Here is a 17,352-nt window from a genome sequence, read left to right on the forward strand (position 1 = left end):
CGTCTGTGACCTCCGTCTGTGACCTCCGTCTGTGACCTCTGAGCTCTGCAGGATCATAAAACATCATAACTCTTTGTTTCACATCGTCAGACGGGGTTTGACTTTACAACCTCTCGTTATTTGTCGCTTCACTTTAGTGCCAATCCCTTATTCAAACACTGTGATCAGAATAACTCCTCAGGTGTGTGATTTATATGAAATACATACATTGTCACATAATCACGGTCAAGATTTTGCACTTTATGAGAAGGAAAGTCTGCATCAAGCTCCACCAGGCATCAGCCTTTGGGGAGATCATGCTTTCGGCCATGTGCTTGTGTGCATCTGTCTGTCTGTCCACAGCTAACCTCCCACGCTGCTGGACTCATCTACCTGATACATTTCTGTTCTCATTTCTGACTGTATGCTCTTGACTGTTTTATGCCGTCATTGACTACTGACTCCTCGCTCATCTTAACAGATAGTCGGAGGCCGCAACCGATCAACAGCTGCTTCTGTAATTTACAACACTAGCCGTACCTCCCGTCTGTTGCAGGCCACATTTTGGCCTTTTGTCTCATAAAGTGACATTCATAGATAATGTTGGTCTCACTGGAACCAGAGCGTCTGCAGATTCATTCCAGCTGGATTTGGGTCCAAACAAGAGCATGCTCAGTAAAGTTTGCCCTGCATTGAATCAGGTGTGATTGTTGACAATCTTTTCCTTAAGGGCACAAAGTCCGATAGAAAAACGATTTGTTCCATTTAATTGCCCTGCGGTTTGACCTGAACAACACAACAGGTTCTCTGAGGAATCAGAGTCTGTTAGAGCCAGTTCCTGGTTCAGTCTTTCCACCTCACTGCTTGTGTTGTATTTCCCTGCTGGAGAATTTCTTGATTCTCTTTTTTTTAAATGAACAATACTGAAACTCAGAAGCCGTATCAGAGTTTCCTGGTTACATTATTGTGTTTCTGCTGCGTGGGTGGAGTCTACAGGAAGGGCAGCACTTTGAAACAACAGAGACGGCGACCTCCTTTATCTGGAGTGTTTCTTTTTCCTTTAAGTAAACATATGTTAAGAGTTGTGTGAATACTCTGCTTTCTGATGTGGGCTAACAAAAGGTTGTAAAAAGATATGATCCTATCAAATACAGCCAACAACACAAACTGAACATGAGATTGCTGCAGGCTCCATGCAGGTTCTGGTGGCTCTCCAATGTCACAGTGGTGTAAACTTCACCTGCTGGGAAACACCTGGATCTTAATCTTCCGTCGGGCTCTTGTGGAATCTGGCTGGATGGCTTTTCACACCCTCAGTCCAGATATTTAAGAAATGACATCAGACCAAATGTTCAGTGTTTGTTTTCTGCAGAGGTGAAACATAAATGTGAGAAATCCCTCCATTTCTCTCACTTTGTTAAGGCAGATGCATGCTGGGATACAGAAGCACCTGCACCTTCATGCACCTGCTTTTTTCTCTGATGAGCAGATTTGACAGAAATATTAAAATGTGTCCAATCATGAACTCATTAGTCAGCTTTTATGATCTGTAGCCAGAGACTCTGTCGGTCGGTCGGCCCACAAACACGTCCATGCCCATTGGCGACCGCGGTTTTCGCCTTCGGAGGCTGAAATTTGGCATTGAGAAAAAGTATGTGTGTGTGTGTGAAGGTGTGTGAAGGTGTGTGAAGGTGTGTGTTTGTGTTCATGTTCAAAGTGGCTCGTAAAAAAAAAGGTGCATGACTTCTACGGCATGGCCAAACTCATTGACTTGTGAGGCTTAGACTCTTGCAGGAGGCGTCATTGCACTCCTGTTTCATTTTTGTGTATGGATTAGCTCCGCCCCCTATACATAAACCACGCCCTCTTTCGTAACTCTTGAAATTGTTTCTCGTAGACACGATGCATCATTGCAGTCAGAAGCACACCCTTTAACAGCTACTTTATCTCTAGGAGGCTGAACTCTGCCATGGAGGTCGAGTCTGAGGTTGTTATTACAGCTGTTATAAATGTACACTTTTTATGCATAATGATGTTTTGCATCTGGAAGGACAGGTAGGAACGAGGGCCCCGTGCACACCTGCAGCGTTTGCAGAACTTGCAAGGAAAACAGCTGCACCCTTGGATTAAGTGAGAGTTGAAACAAACACAAGCCTGTGAAAAAAACTAAACAACCCACTTGTCTTTTTCACACTCTCAAAGAAAGTGGTGGGTGTAATTGACAACACGTTATTTGTGAATTGCTTTTTAACAATGAGTTCAGTTACATTCAGTTACAAAGTGCTTTTCAGGAACTAAAATAGAAGTTGACAAGACAAGGCCCACAGTGTAGCAGAGAACAAGCAGCGTGTCCGACGGCTGTGTGCAGAGCCAACGTGCAAACAGCTCGGCTCAGAGTGGCGTCGGGTAAATAAAGGTTACGCAACAACAGCACGACTCGACCCTGTTGCCACATGCAAATAAAAACAGGTGACGGGTGTGTTTGAGGTCGTGTGTGGCTGCAGCGTTATCAACGTACGCTAAACGGCCAAAAGTATGTGGACACTGCTGTGAGCCAGGCCTCTCATTAAGCTTTGTTTATTGTAATCATCTGTAAACTCATATCTCATATTCATGGCCTACTTCATTGACTTTGTATAAGCCCTGTAAAGAAAGAAGTCAAGTGTTAAATGCATTAAGAAACTGTTTGATTTGGCTGCAAAAGAATTACTCAAATGAGGATTTTTAGAACCTCCTGTTTTAAAACTAGTTGGCCTTCTTTGTATAATCCCTAGAATTAGTGCTTTTATCAGTGAACTATTTGTGACGTTCACATGATTCTGAAGCGCCGTGACTACGCCCTGGCCGTTATTAAGTCATTTACTACGGTGAGTAAAAGCTAAGCTTTAGTGGCTGAACCTGTTGAACTCTTATGAAATATTTGGAGTGAATCCCTGCAGCCAAGTTCCAACATGTGATCTGTCCAGAGGAGTGGAGGCTGTTCAACCGAAAAATGATTTTGAAATCCTTTTAATTGACACATAATTGGCCAGGTATGCGTAAAAAGGAGTTTGACTCCAGTTTAAAGTTGCTTTGAATGTTACACACAAATAAATATACACATGTATGTACATCAAATTATGGGGTAAATAGGTGTGTATGTATATATATATATATATATATATATATATATATATATATATATATATATATATATATATATATATATATACATAAAGAGCAACAATGGCCAACAACATATCTCTAAACCAGTCAGGTGTTTCTCTAAACAAATAGTGCAAAGCGTTAATATTGTAATAGGTGACCTTTTATAAAACCCGTATCTTAAATCAAGCACTCTGATTGGTTCAAAGCCGTGATATATTACCCACATACCACTGCTGTTACGCCTTAGTTTATTTTGCACTTTCAGTATCACTCCGCCTCGTTAGGAGTAAAGTGATGTCATGGTTGCTTAGCGACAGGGTTTACTTTCACCAACACGGAACAGGTAACAGACACAAAGTAGCAAAGTTAGCTATAGTTAACTATTGTTTAAATAAACATCAAAGTGTGGTAGCAAACAGTACACGCATATCTGCATACAGCATGCAGGATTTACATTGAAACTTGATATGCACATGTCAAAAGCACACTGTTTTAAACTATACAGATCAATTTTATGTCTATTTTATCCAGTATTATGCTCACTAATTCACAAACACATGCATGTTCACGAAAACATCACCATCCACTATATACAAATGATCATTTAGAGGGTTAAGTATTCCTTTCAAGCTTTGTCTCAGTTAGAATTTTATACTTGACTGAGTAGACTAGTCGACCAATCAGCACAGCAGCATACCAATGATGAACCATCACATTGTATTATAAGTACTTATGATCATCTGTAATCTGTTAATCTGTGAGCAAAAACATTCACATCATTGGGGGACGTGTTGGCTTCTTTGTGGACCATTATAACCAGTAATAGTAGGTTATAACCAGTATGCTTAGAATCTGTTAATACGTAAGTCACTGGTGTCTTTTTACGTCCCATTTAGTTGATCAAAACATATCACGAAATAGTACTAACTCGTCTCATTCAGACACAGCAAACATTGGTTAAATATCTGTCTCTGAACTGTTCCTCCAGGAGGTAGAAGAGGAGGAAGAGGAGGAGGAAGAAGAAGAAGAAGAAGAAGAGGAGACGGTGGAGCTGGAGGAGACGGAGATCATCAACATCATTCAGCAGAAGCCCATCGTGACGATCTTCAGGACGGAGGAGAAGAACGAGTACAGGGAGATTCCCCAGCCGACCAAGTTGGACACGCGCTACTTCGGCGAGCTGCTGGCGGAGGTCTACAGGAAGAACTGCGACATCCACTCCTGCATCTCCGAGCACGTGTCCAAGATCCGTGGACGGTAAGTGAACTTATCCGTCCACAGCAGGGCGCTCAGAATCAAATATGTGATTGTCTTTCTATTTCTAGTCATGGTGCTGTTTCCATAGAGGTGCAGGACTTTTATATTGCAGTAAGAATCAAGGCCAAAGAGACTAAAAATGTGACAGGAGCGCAAAAAAAAGGTTATTTCTGGTTAATCAGCCTCAATCAGAAAAGTTAAGACAGTAACGATGTTTCAAAAAGGACCTACAGACCAGAGTTTATGGTAGTGAGGTCACAGTTGGTGCCGAATAATCAAATTAACAATTACAAATTAATATTCCTGAATAAAAACGAGTAAAGTCTCCCTTCTACATCATTTTCCTAGTCGCACAAGCACATTTCATTGTTTTATTATGATACATTTATTGATCAGAATACAGCAGCCTTATACCATAAATTACGTGGTTGAGATCATCTGTTATAGATCTGCCTGTTTTGACACTCTTTGGCTATCAGGTGGTTTTGTGTTTTGCACATGAAGCCATGATGAAATGAAACCTTTTGCAAAATCCAATTGGCTGGAAAGCGTTTATGCTTCATCTCGCCATCACTAGTTTCTGTCTGAATCTGCTGAAAATGATGTCTGCATTAAAAGGAGGATGTACCAGGCTGACAACATGTTATTTCTACCATAAAGTTGGGCAGTTTAACATAGAGGTGGCTTTTTGGAGCCAGCCTCTAGTGGTCATTTGAGGAACTGCACTGTCTGCACTTTCTGCACTTCCTTTCTGCACATTTTTCAGCATCAGAGGTTATCACTTTGTTAGAACCATCAGACAGGCCTTCAACGGTTTGTTCTAAAGTGAGGGACGGCCAGAATGTCCTCACTTTAGACCTGAAGGTCCAAAATTTCCCTGGTCCTCACAAAGATAGCTGTACAAGAATACACACACACACACACTCATCGTCATGCTGCCGTCCTAATTGTGTGTCTTTCCTCTTCTTTGTGTCACAGGAAACACCAGCTGGATACCAGCAATGACTGGAAGGTGAGAATCAAACCTGCGTCACACACATCTGATAAATTAATCAGAACAGAGTTCAGCAAGACACAAATGTATCTGATTACATAAAGACAAAGAGGTTGTATTTAACAGGACGATGTTAAACATACAGAAAGCCTCAGTCCAAACATCAGATATTAACTGCCAGAATATGTTCTCTCTCAAAAGTACAAGTATAAATTTCCCAAGTGGCTGTGATATATTTCATTTATTTCTGTTTTTGTGTGTGTTCAGGTGGAGAAAGAGGAGGTGGAGGCTTTGCTTCCAAAAGGAGCCACTGAACTGACCAAACAACAAATCCGCTACCTGCTGCAGGTGAGTGAGAAACAGAGTTTTCAATTATCCTAAAAAATATAAAGTCACAAAACAAAATTTGTGTAACTTTAACATTTCTAGAACGGAGACCCTACAGGTGAAAAAAACAACTAATAGATATCACAATGAAACTTCCCCAGTAGATTACTGACATTAAGACAATTATTGTTTGTATTACAAGTTTTCTGAAATTCTATGTTTATATATGCAAATTAGGCATTATCTTATTAAATATATGCTAATTTTCATAAATTTCAGGAACATAAATGTAAACATTGGATAAAGCGAGGTTCAAAATCCTTCTTTCATTTTGTTGACATATAAGAGTCAAAGGTTTTAACTGAGGGACTGTTGGATATCTCTTTGTATCACTCTGTTTTTAGTAATAAAATGTTGTATAAATCAGGTTATAAATGAAACCTTCAGAATATAGAGAGGAATGAAGCTGTAAAGTTTGGTGTATGTAAGAGCTACTGAAGTGGAGATTTATGGATCAGAGTCTGAGAAAAAACTCATTTAGAGAAAACGTCCTTTAAAGATATGTTTAGTTAAATTACATACATGTTGAAGACACTACAGGTGAATAGGGTAAAAAAATAAATAATACAACTCTCTGTTATTTAACATTCAACTGTTTGTCTACCAATGGGAGGATGAGGAAGAGTTACATTTATATGTTAATTAGGGCTGGATGATATGGTTAAAACCTTATTTAATGATACATTTAATTTCCTATTTCAATAACGATATGTATCACAATATGTTGTCTGGTAATACAATAAATAATATACGATAAATAACATGTGGTAAAGCCTTTTTTTCTGTATGCCTTTTGTGAATGAAATACTCCGTATTTTGTATTTCTTTCTGCCTGTAAAGAATGAGTCCATCTCTTAGTCTGTGAATGATTCCTCAGTGTTATTACTTATTATATACTATGTATACTTGTATATCTCATCTTTGTGTGTTTGTTTCTCCGTCAGACTCGTCTCACTGCAGATAAGAGCATGCGTCTGCTGCTCTCCACCTTCAGCAGTCTGAGAGAGGAGCTCCTCCACATGTCTGAGGACCTGCGGGTAAAAAAATAAAATACATTTATAGTATCTGTCACCGTAAATCACGTCAGTAAAGAAGTAAAGAAGTACCACAAAGATAAGATTTAAAAAATATATATTATATATTAAATTATATATAATATTTACTCAAGTCCTTAGTTTAAAATGCAAAAGTATTTCTTCAGGAAAATATATACGTCAAGGTATTTTATTGGATTATTATTACTGAAGGTGTAATCAGGATTTTAATGTTGGAGCGTTTACAGTTAACTTTTATATTTAAGATTTTTATTTAATCTGCAATTTATCATTATAACTGTCAATATACATGTAGTACAATATTCTTATTAAAAGTACCTCACAACTGTATTTCATTACAGTGATTGAGTACTATAAATGTTCTTTATTATTTATCACCAGATATTTTGATATAAGATATTATTATGTGTAATTTAAAAATATTTCCACCAATTTGTGCCGACACATGAAGACAACTTGCATTAAAAAGGCAAAAAGCAGCTTTTATTGATTGCAGGATATGTTTGGTTTAGTGTTATTAATTATTTCTGTTTTTACATATATTTAGATATTTAACTTAATGTTGGTATTGGTTTCATATTTCCTACTTAGTATGACACAACACGTCCTAATATTAGTGAAAAAAACTGAAAATGAGTTTTCCATCGGCTAATTTCAATAATATTATTTTTATCTTCAAATGCCTTAATTTTACATTTTATTTAAAATAAATCCTACCAAGGACATTTGTTTCTTTTTTTTTTTTACTTAATTACTGAACTAGACAATACATCTTGAATATCTTCAGAAAAATACAAATGTTTTTCTTTGCTGGTTTATTATATTATATTATATAGTTGAAAATGAGTTTCCCCAGCTAATTTAAACAATAATCTTTTTATCTTCCAAAGCATAAATTTAACATTTTATTTAAATAAATTTTACCAAGAATAAGTTTACTTGTTTTAATTGGCAGATTTTTAAAAACTTCTTCCAGTAAAAACACCTTAAAATGGATTGTTTTTTGTTATTTATTTATTCTTTAAGTGTATTATTTCTTTGTAGAAGTTGCACCCCTTAGACAGCAGCAGAATTTATTCTTATTCATTTACTTATTTATTTTATTTTTAATTATTTAAGAAAAGGAATCAAGAAAAGGGACATTTTTACAGAAGTGATGTTGTTTAAAGCAAATTAAAATCCTCTATTCTGCTACATTAGTTAATCTGACAAAACCTCAACATGCGACAGGTGATTCGTTACATAAATAAATAAAACTTGTCGTGAGTCCAGCGTGTCCCCACAGCTCGCACATTTTACGAGCCCGTCCCAATAATACAAACTAATTCAATGCGTTTGAATTACAGGCGTCACAACAGATAATAACAGCAGAGTTAATGCAGAGTCTTTTTCATTTAAAGAAACAATAACAGTAGTGTTATATATCTTATAGTGATCTTGTTTTCTTTCTTCTTTTCTCTATTTCTCATGCAGATAACCATGTATTTGACATTTGTATATTTATTACATTTATATAAAGTAATGAAACCGACAGCTTCGCTATTCACTGAATTTTATTGGTAACAAATGTTGTGTACAAGAAATAATACTGGTACAAAAAAAAAAAGCAAAAAAACCAAAAAATCATTTATTACCAATGATATAAATTGGTTCGATACGTATAAGCAAAAAAAGAATAATTTATTACCAATGATATAAATTATACATATAAATAATAATAATAATAATAATAATAATAATAATAATAATAATAATAATAATAAGTGCCTGATAGAAACTAAACTAGAAAAAGTCAAATGTCGATCCACTAATAAACAACATGTTTGTGTCTTTCTGTCGTCTCAGCGTCTGGAGATCGAGAAGGAGACTCTGGAGAGAGATCTGAGCTTCAAAGCCGACCAGGCGAAGCAGTACGACTGTCTGCTGGAGGAAGTCAGAGAAAACAACAGACAGCTGCAGGTACGTTCACAAAACGGTGTTTGTTTTTACGTAAAGTCAGTGATGAAGATGCATTTACTTGTTCTGCAAAAGACCAATAGAAGACACAAACCTGAAGAGTGATCATCTAAACACACTGCATCTTATTAAAACGTACATGTATGTACAGAGAGTCCTTGTGTTTAATAGAACAACAAAGTACACATATTAAAGGATCATTTTGTGCATTATTTCTATAAGTTATGACCAGACAATCAGACTGTGAACACAGATTATTTGAGCCGCTTTATTTGGTGTTATTGCTCCTGAATATTAGAAATAATAATTGTTGAAGCAGTAAATGTGTACGCATCACTAACTGTACGTCTGGGAGGTCAAAGCTACAACAGGAAGTCGGTCTGTAAACGTCGTAATTTAAAGGATTCACCTTCGTTTTCTCTTCTGAATACGTCTGACTAGTTTTCAGTGATGAACAATGTTTTTATTAATAAGAGACAAGAAGGCAAAACTACGTCCCATTTATTAAAAAACAAGAAGTACACTTTAACTAATGCGTTACTGTAGAGGAGATCATTCTGTTTGGCATCACAGAGAAACAGATATAATAATATACTCTAATTTACATGTATGTTGGAAATCTGAATGTGATGCTGTATTATTTATCTTTATTATAAACAAAGAAATACCTAATGTCTCTTAGTATTTAGTCTTCCCTCATTTATAAGTATAAATAATAATGATAATAAGGAGAAGAAAAAGAAGAGGAATAAGCTTTATTAGAGCACGTTTCATATATAAGAAGTAGCTCAAAGTGCTTTACAAAAAATATGATAATAATGATAACACATTAAAACCAAAGCAGATAGACCATAAGATTAGAAAATAAAAAAGACAGCAGATACCAAAATATATTAGTGAAATAAAAAAGAGATCATTACCATTAATAAAAAATGAGTAAAACTGTAAAAAAAACAAAAAAAACTATAATTCTGTGCATTTAAAATAATTAAAATGCTCATGAAGAATTTAAAATACGAGAGGAATTAATACGAGTCTGAAATGTTTCACTGGCCCCAAACCATAAGAGCTGTGAATGTGAAAGAACCTTCAAATCTGTTCTAAAAAACGCTGGAAGTCAATGGTGTACAATTTGCTCTCACTTCCTGTTTTGGTTAAAAGTCCAACAGTTCTTTTTATTGACTAACAAATGTCAATTCAATTCAACACAGCTCAACAGAACATCTTCCAAAATGATCATGAGGTTCATTCATGATTTATTGCAGGACCGTTGTTTTACACTACATTACGTGTGTGTATTTCTGACTTCCTGTGTGTGTGTGTGTGTGTGTGTGTGTGTGTGTGTCGTCCCTCCGCAGATGTCTCTGAAGGAAACCAGCTACTCCCAGCGTACCCTGGAGAGCCAGCTCATGGGCGCCAGAACCAACGACTCCAGCCGCGACTTCAAGCTCAAAGAGATGGAGGGCAGGGTGAGAGCGCTGGAGAAGGAGAACGACATGCTCCGACAGAAGGTGATCAGTTATTGATGAGCGATCAATTAAACCGTGTAACCCTACAGGAAGCTTTGATCAAAGCAGTTTGAAGGATTCGTGTTTAGAATTTGTCGAGTAAAATATACATTCATGATTAAAAATATGTTTTCATTTGCAAGCTTTTTTTTCATTACAAAAAAGTTATTATATATTTGCTAAACTAAATGTTTCCTTGTTACAAAGTGTTTTGTTTCCTGCTTTGCATAGAGTTGTTTCATTATTTGAGAATGAAACGAGCCAGAAAGTTCAATTTGTTCTAATATTTATGTGTATTTAAAATCTGAATCTGATGCTTTACATTTTTCAAATTAAAAACATATAAATACTTAATGTGAAAGAGTATTAAAGTATTAATAATTGTATTATTATTATTTATAATATTAATAATATTTTGTATTAAATAAAATTTGACAATGAAAAACACAGATCATTTGAGACACTTGGTGAGGAGATCAAAAGTAAAAAAAAAAACAGAGGCAGAGAATTTAAACTCTGCAACATGGATGATGACATTCCTTCCATCCTCCTTACCTCCTTCCCTCCCTCCTTCCCTTCCCTCCTTGTCAGTCTGTCCTGCAGTCGTCCAGCCAAAGCAGCAGCAGCACCACCCTGCACCTGAAGATGGAGGAGCTGTCACGTCAGTACAACGACCAGCTCAGCACCATGAGACAAGAGAAGGACCAGGAGATTGAGCGGCTGAGGGTGAGAATCAAACAAACGTTTTACCTGCTGCTCATATCAGCATGCTAACGTTAGGCTGAATGCTAACAGTCAGAATGCAAACTCCGTTTCTGAAAAGTGAAGTCTTAAAGCTGCATTCTCTCTGCTGTCCACCAGGGGGCGACTCCTCTGGTTGTATAGAAGTCTATGAGAAAATGACTCTACTTCTCTCTTGATTTATTCCCTCAGTAAACATTGTAAACATGAGTTTATGGTCTCAATCTCTAGTTTCAAGTCTTCTTCAATACAGCATGATGTTCATTTAGTAAATGATGCTCCATTTAGAGTCAAACAGACCATAAAGCAGGGGATGCTTTAGGGCGGGGCTACACACTGATTGACAGGTCCACACCAGAGACGTATACGGCGTCTCTACGTCACTCCTCCTCAGTCCAAATATGGTCACTTCCTGTTCACTGGTTGGTAAAAAACAACATGGCGTCGGCAAAAATGCCAAATTTAAGGCTTCAAAAAAATCAGTCCACAAACCAATGGATAACGTCACCATGACTACGCCCATTTCTTATACACAGGATACGAGAATAGTCCAAAAAAGCATTTAGAGAATTGGACCAACTCTAATCATGGCTGCCACTTGGATACTTCAGGGTCTTTTCACTCAGTTTGTATATTTTCTTTGTTGGGATTGAGCCGATTGGTGGATTATGTGTGGCGTGCTGTAAAAGAGTTGTACCACATATATATATATATATATATATATATTATACATACATACTTCACTGAACATACAAAGACTAAAAAAAGCCTCAGGGAAGACAAACGAACGTCTCATTTCACACTTACTAAAACTGTCTTCTGACTCTTTGTCTCCGTGCGTCCTCCCTTCCAGAGCCAGATAACGAGGATCCAGACGGAGGTCACCACCACCTGCAGCAGCATGAAGACGTCCTCCGACAACAGTCTCCAGCTGAAAATCTCGGAGCTGCTCGCCATGCTGGACCAACGGCAGACGACCATCAGCAGACAGGAGGAGGTCTGTAACACAAACACCAAAATATGAGCCAAACATTCATTTTGTGTTACAGATTAATCCTAATGTGATCTGTTAACATAGAAGGAAACACACACACACACACACACACACACACACACACACACACACACACACACACACACACACACACACACACACACACACACACACACACACACACACACACACACACACACACCCCCTCCACTGTGAGCCGATTCGTTTCTGTTATTTTATTGATTAGTTTTCATCTTTCAGGTCGGGCTGCATTCTCCCCTCTTTTGTTTTTTGGTGCAGAACAAACTGAGCCTCTTGCTGTCAGTTGATTTAAGCTCTTGGAATGCTGTTGTCACCTCAGGGTGCTGGCTCGACACCAGATCTTTTCGATAGTTTCTCACACAAACACAACAAAGGGAGTTGCATGTTTGCAGGTTTGGCTGCAAAGTTAATATGCAAATTAAACAAAAACTGAAAAAGAGAAGCACTTTTTCTTGATTCTCAAATGTCGTATGCTGTCTAGATGAGAATTACACAGTGTTCACACAAATTTCTCGTGCTACGGGATTTGATTTAATACCTCATATTAGTAGAGACCAGAACAAATTATGTGTATTTACACCTTTATTATGAGTGTTGATGGAGCTGCTACAATGTTAGCATAGCCTAGCAACAATCCATCCAAACTCCATTCAGAAAACAAGCTTTTTAAAAGTTATTGCAGAGAGAACTAACAAAACAAGAATTCTGACTTTTACCAAATCTGCATCTTTATGTAGTTAATTCGGCAAACCCCTTTTGTCCGTTTATTGGAATTAAATCACACCTAAATAGTTTATTTTGGGTCCATAGTAGTAAAAAAGAAGACGATTGGCTCTCTAGATGAAGTGAATACAGCTCGATGACAATCTGATGAAAGAATAAATAAACAAGACTGCAAATCTGACCGGGCCAAACTTTTACACTTTTGGCAGTTTTTGATATTTGACAGACGCACAAAGAAATCAATTCATATATATTGGTTTAGTGCTGACCTCTGACCTCTTGTGGCCCCTCAGGAGATCAGGAAGCTGATGCTGGAGAGGAGCGAAAGCTCCAACAGCCAAACCACCAAAACCATCATCACCAAGAGGTACAACGCCACAGCAGACTATCGGAGACTACAGACCGGACTACTTTATTTAGAGTTGAAACGACGATGTTTCCCAAATTGCACCAAATTCGACAAAGCACTCCATGGGGCCCCAATCAAAACCCCTACCAAGTGTGAAGTAGATCGGATGAACGCTTCATGAGATATGTGAATGACAAACGGACAGACAGATGGAAAATAAGATCAGATATTAATGTTAAATTCTCCTGATTAGCAAGTGAATTCTTGAGTTTTGTGAGTCACAGTGACATTTTACCGCCTTACATTAATCAGTTAATCTTAAATATATGCGCCCCAACATGTTGAAAAGCTTTATTATCATTGTACCCAGTTAAAGATTGAACATATACAAGTTATAGAAAAATACACCGGTACAAATGTCCCCATTGGTGTGGATTTATACCATTTTGTCCATAGAAAAAAACTTTATTACAAATCGTTGCAAGCTTTGTCGTCATCAGCCTGCGCCAGTTAATCATCTGGAAACTATTTTTAACAACAAGGAGACATTTTTTTTGCATTCTTTTTATATTTATTCTAGTTTCGCAGAATAAATGTTCTTAAAATATCTCTATGTGAAATATGTCCAAGTAATAGAGTTCAGAGTTCAGTAGGAGCTACCAGTTTACCCATTCAGAAGCATTTATATTGACATTTTAGGAAAAAACATCCATGCTTTAAAAGCAAACAATAACTGAACACATGTGTGTGTGTTTGTGTGTGTGTTTTATTATGTGTGTGTGTGTAGGTACAGGAACCAGTACCCGCTCCTTGGTCTGCTCGGCGACGACTACCAGTCCACCTCGCCAGTAAAAGAAGCCAAGACCATCGTCATCGAGAGGTCTGGACATATGATCAAACAGGTAAAGAAAACACAGACGGAGGACTTAAACAATACAACACAGAGAAAGTTGAGAATTTTTTTAATAATATGTATAAAATATGATAATATGTCTTTTTGCATTTCAATTCTCACACAATTCCTTTGCACATCGGGTCGGTGTCAAAATTAATCAAAAATAATCAACAATTTCCTTGCAGTGAGTACATAAGTTGCTAACCTTTGTTGTCTCTGCACTTCTTTAAAAAAAATTGTTTATTCTTTATCATGCTTTTATGTCTCGTCATAGCTTTTTTTTGGCAGGTGGTGGAAACTGGTCTCCTGTTGTTCTGTCGAAACGTCCAGACGTCTTCATTCTTTGCTTTTTTTTTTAAATGACAAAAACATGTGTTTAAAAAAAGAAACGTAACAACTGTGTTTTGTTTATTTTCGAAACAGGAAATCATTACAACTCCTTAAAGACACACTGCTTCTCTCTGACAGGAATGAATGAACGATAAGAAGACCCGGACATCAACCACCCCCCACCCCCGCATGCTCCCCCGCTCATCCTCAGGGCTCCCAGGGTTGGTGGCAGTTAGAACCCCCCCTTAGATTTATCTCTTTGGTTTGACCACATTGGGCTGGTGACTGTTTTTTATTTGGGCTTTTAATGAAAATGAAACAGAAAGTTAAAAACCACATCAGTGCTGCAGCCAGTTGGTTGTGCAGTGGTTTACGGTGGAAGCAATCATGACAACTGGGGACTGGGCGAGATTTTAGCAGTTTCATGCAAAAATCTAAGTTGACATGATTAATGAACGGACACCTTTTCTTCTTTCTCACCTTATAACTGTATTCTGATTGACTACAGGTCCAGTGTGTAGCATTAACTATTGGCAGAAATGGAATATAATATTATTGTGTATGTTTTCTTTAGTCGGAAAATACAAATCGTTGTTTTGTAGCCTTAGAATGAGATGTTTATCTACATACAGAGATAGTTTTTTAAGTAAAAGAGAAAAAAAAAAACCGTTTAAGTTATTGTCCATCGATATTCTCCACCACGCTTGGAGGACATAGAAGTTTCAGTTGGTTGCAATCTGCAGCCTCACCGCTAGATGGCGCCTAATTCTACACATTGGCCCTTTAAGTAAAAGATGAGGTTAAAACATCTTGACAAACATCACAAATAACCAAGTGTATGTTGTCCCAAACTGACTGTTGATTGGCTTCAGTACAAACCAATCATCATGTGAGAAATAATAAATAACAAAATGTGTACGATGTTTTTTTTAAATAAAAGTTTACGCTAACCTAGCACACGTCGAAATTCTACTTTTAATATCTCGATCTGCAGTAGGGTTGGGAAAATCACGATACATTGCCTGCAATAGAATCACCGAACATGTGATTCTGTGATATAATGCAAGACAGTCATCTGTGATACATTAAAAAAGTGTAAATGAAGACAAATAGCAGACTGCATGTGAAACATCATCCTCGATTTCCTGCATTTGTTTCCTGCAGCATGAGGACATTTCACTGAATTGTATTTATGGACAAACGATGTGACAGTTAAGAGTTAAACATCGTGAATTAAAAGAAAGCTTTTTCTCAGTATCACGGAGGTTGTTTTGTGATATATTACTGTATCGATTATTTGTCCCATCCCTACTTATAAATTACCGTGACACATCTACACGGATGTTGTCTTATCTCAAATCAAAAGAGGGGAACCCCCAAAATACTTGGATCAAAAAAAACTGCCAAACTACTGGTTCTAAGCAGGTTTTGAGTAAGTATCCATGGTTACCGATTTGGAATGTAATCAGCCGATCTAATTCCATTCTAATGCTTCAGACGAGCCAAACTGCACCTCCAACATTGTGAAGGTTAAGCTAAACTTGTATTGAAACAAACAAAATAACTTTTGGTTAATGCAACGAAAACAACTTTAGGTTAAGGCAACAAATGAACTTTAATTTTAGGCGAAAAATGGTACTCGTTAAGCCTAAGGCAGAAAAACAACGTTAGGTTTAGTCATCAAAAGTACTTTAGGTTAAAGCAACAAAACTAAGTTTGGTTTTGTTTTGGGAAAGACCGGGATTTGAGTTAAAATAACTACGGTTGTTACGTTTTCCGTTAGTTAAGGACGTTTGTTTTTCCGATCAATGCCCGAAGAACTTGTGATCAGAAGACAGAGAAACCTAAAACATTTGTTTCTTTATACAAGTAGCTGGATTTCATCATCAGTTGATCACTTGTTCAGGGCTCTTTCTTTTACGTTTCCTCACTACGAGGCTCCCTGAAGTGAAGACAAAGTGCTAAGTTACCAAAAGAACGCCGCCTCAGCCTCCAGTTGTCCCTTATGCACGTTTACCACCATGTAGCAGTAGCATGCGATCCTCCTTAAAGCCACCACAGCCATGCTAGCCTGAGGGATGAGGAAGTGTTCCTATGATTGCTACCCTGCATGTAAATATGTATATTTATATATATGTATAACTATTGTAAGATGGGTACGCTCAGTTTTCTTGTTTTACTGTAGAGCAGCCCTCCTGCTGTAAAGAACATTCAAAAAAACGTTCTGTTTGGGTTTTGTTTTGTACTAGAAGGTAGATTGTATCTCCACTGTGTTGTTGTTTTGTTTTGATGCTGGTATGTCTTAGACTCGGAGGTGCATGGGTATGTTCTGCTCATACGTAGTCGATGTGTTTGTGTATAAGCGATGTCCCACGTCCATGGGAGGGGTAGGACTTTCATGGGTGTGATGCATCGTGGTTGTTGGGTTGACCTGGAGCATGATTTTTATGGGTTTTTACGATGGTGGAAGAAAATGTTAAAGCACAATATTTTGTTAACTGTTTGTTGAGTTTTTCTCTGTTCAGGCTTTTTACATAAGGAAAGCATGTTGACGGCTTTGTGTCCAATGGGGGCTCGAACATAAGATGACACTAGTCCCTGTTGCAAATAAAACAGGCAACTATTTTATAGTTCTGCTCCCAAACCAGCTTCATTCACCTTATAGTACAGCTGCAAATGTCCAAGACAGAGACAACAGATATCACTTTTACAGACAACAGTGACAACGTTTGGTGAAGCCACAAACACAAGCAGCATTTCTATCCACCAGGCGTATATTGTACAAATATACAATATTTGCACAAAATGGAGGATGCTTGCTTCATACTGTATATAGATCAGCTTGTCACCACTCAACACGGTCTGTTGGAGACAACGTGTACGGCGCTAAAAGCACAAAACTCACCAGCAATAATCTGACTCCACCCGGCCGATCTGCTCCAATAAATCGGCATTTTGTTGTCCAAAATATTTTTTTTAGGACAGACAGACACAA

At 37.5% G+C, this 17,352-nt stretch overlaps 1 protein-coding gene across 1 annotated transcript in view; it reads left to right on the forward strand.

Moving 5' to 3' along the window:
* Positions 1–14,553, forward strand: part of pof1b (POF1B actin binding protein) — a 31,255-nt gene extending 16,702 nt beyond the window's left edge. The window contains exons 3-13 of the mRNA XM_054626313.1: positions 4,115–4,383; positions 5,362–5,395; positions 5,645–5,725; positions 6,709–6,801; positions 8,665–8,778; positions 10,134–10,286; positions 10,875–11,009; positions 11,878–12,021; positions 13,077–13,150; positions 13,920–14,034; positions 14,496–14,553. Of these exons, the coding sequence (XP_054482288.1) occupies positions 4,115–4,383; positions 5,362–5,395; positions 5,645–5,725; positions 6,709–6,801; positions 8,665–8,778; positions 10,134–10,286; positions 10,875–11,009; positions 11,878–12,021; positions 13,077–13,150; positions 13,920–14,034; positions 14,496–14,501 (1,218 nt within the window). The 3' untranslated portion in view covers positions 14,502–14,553. The remainder of the gene's footprint in view (positions 1–4,114; positions 4,384–5,361; positions 5,396–5,644; positions 5,726–6,708; positions 6,802–8,664; positions 8,779–10,133; positions 10,287–10,874; positions 11,010–11,877; positions 12,022–13,076; positions 13,151–13,919; positions 14,035–14,495) is intronic.
* The last annotated feature ends 2,799 nt before the right edge of the window (positions 14,554–17,352 follow it).

The sequence above is a fragment of the Anoplopoma fimbria genome, chromosome 24 (assembly GCF_027596085.1).
Source record: "Anoplopoma fimbria isolate UVic2021 breed Golden Eagle Sablefish chromosome 24, Afim_UVic_2022, whole genome shotgun sequence".
Classification (NCBI taxonomy): domain Eukaryota; kingdom Metazoa; phylum Chordata; class Actinopteri; order Perciformes; family Anoplopomatidae; genus Anoplopoma; species Anoplopoma fimbria.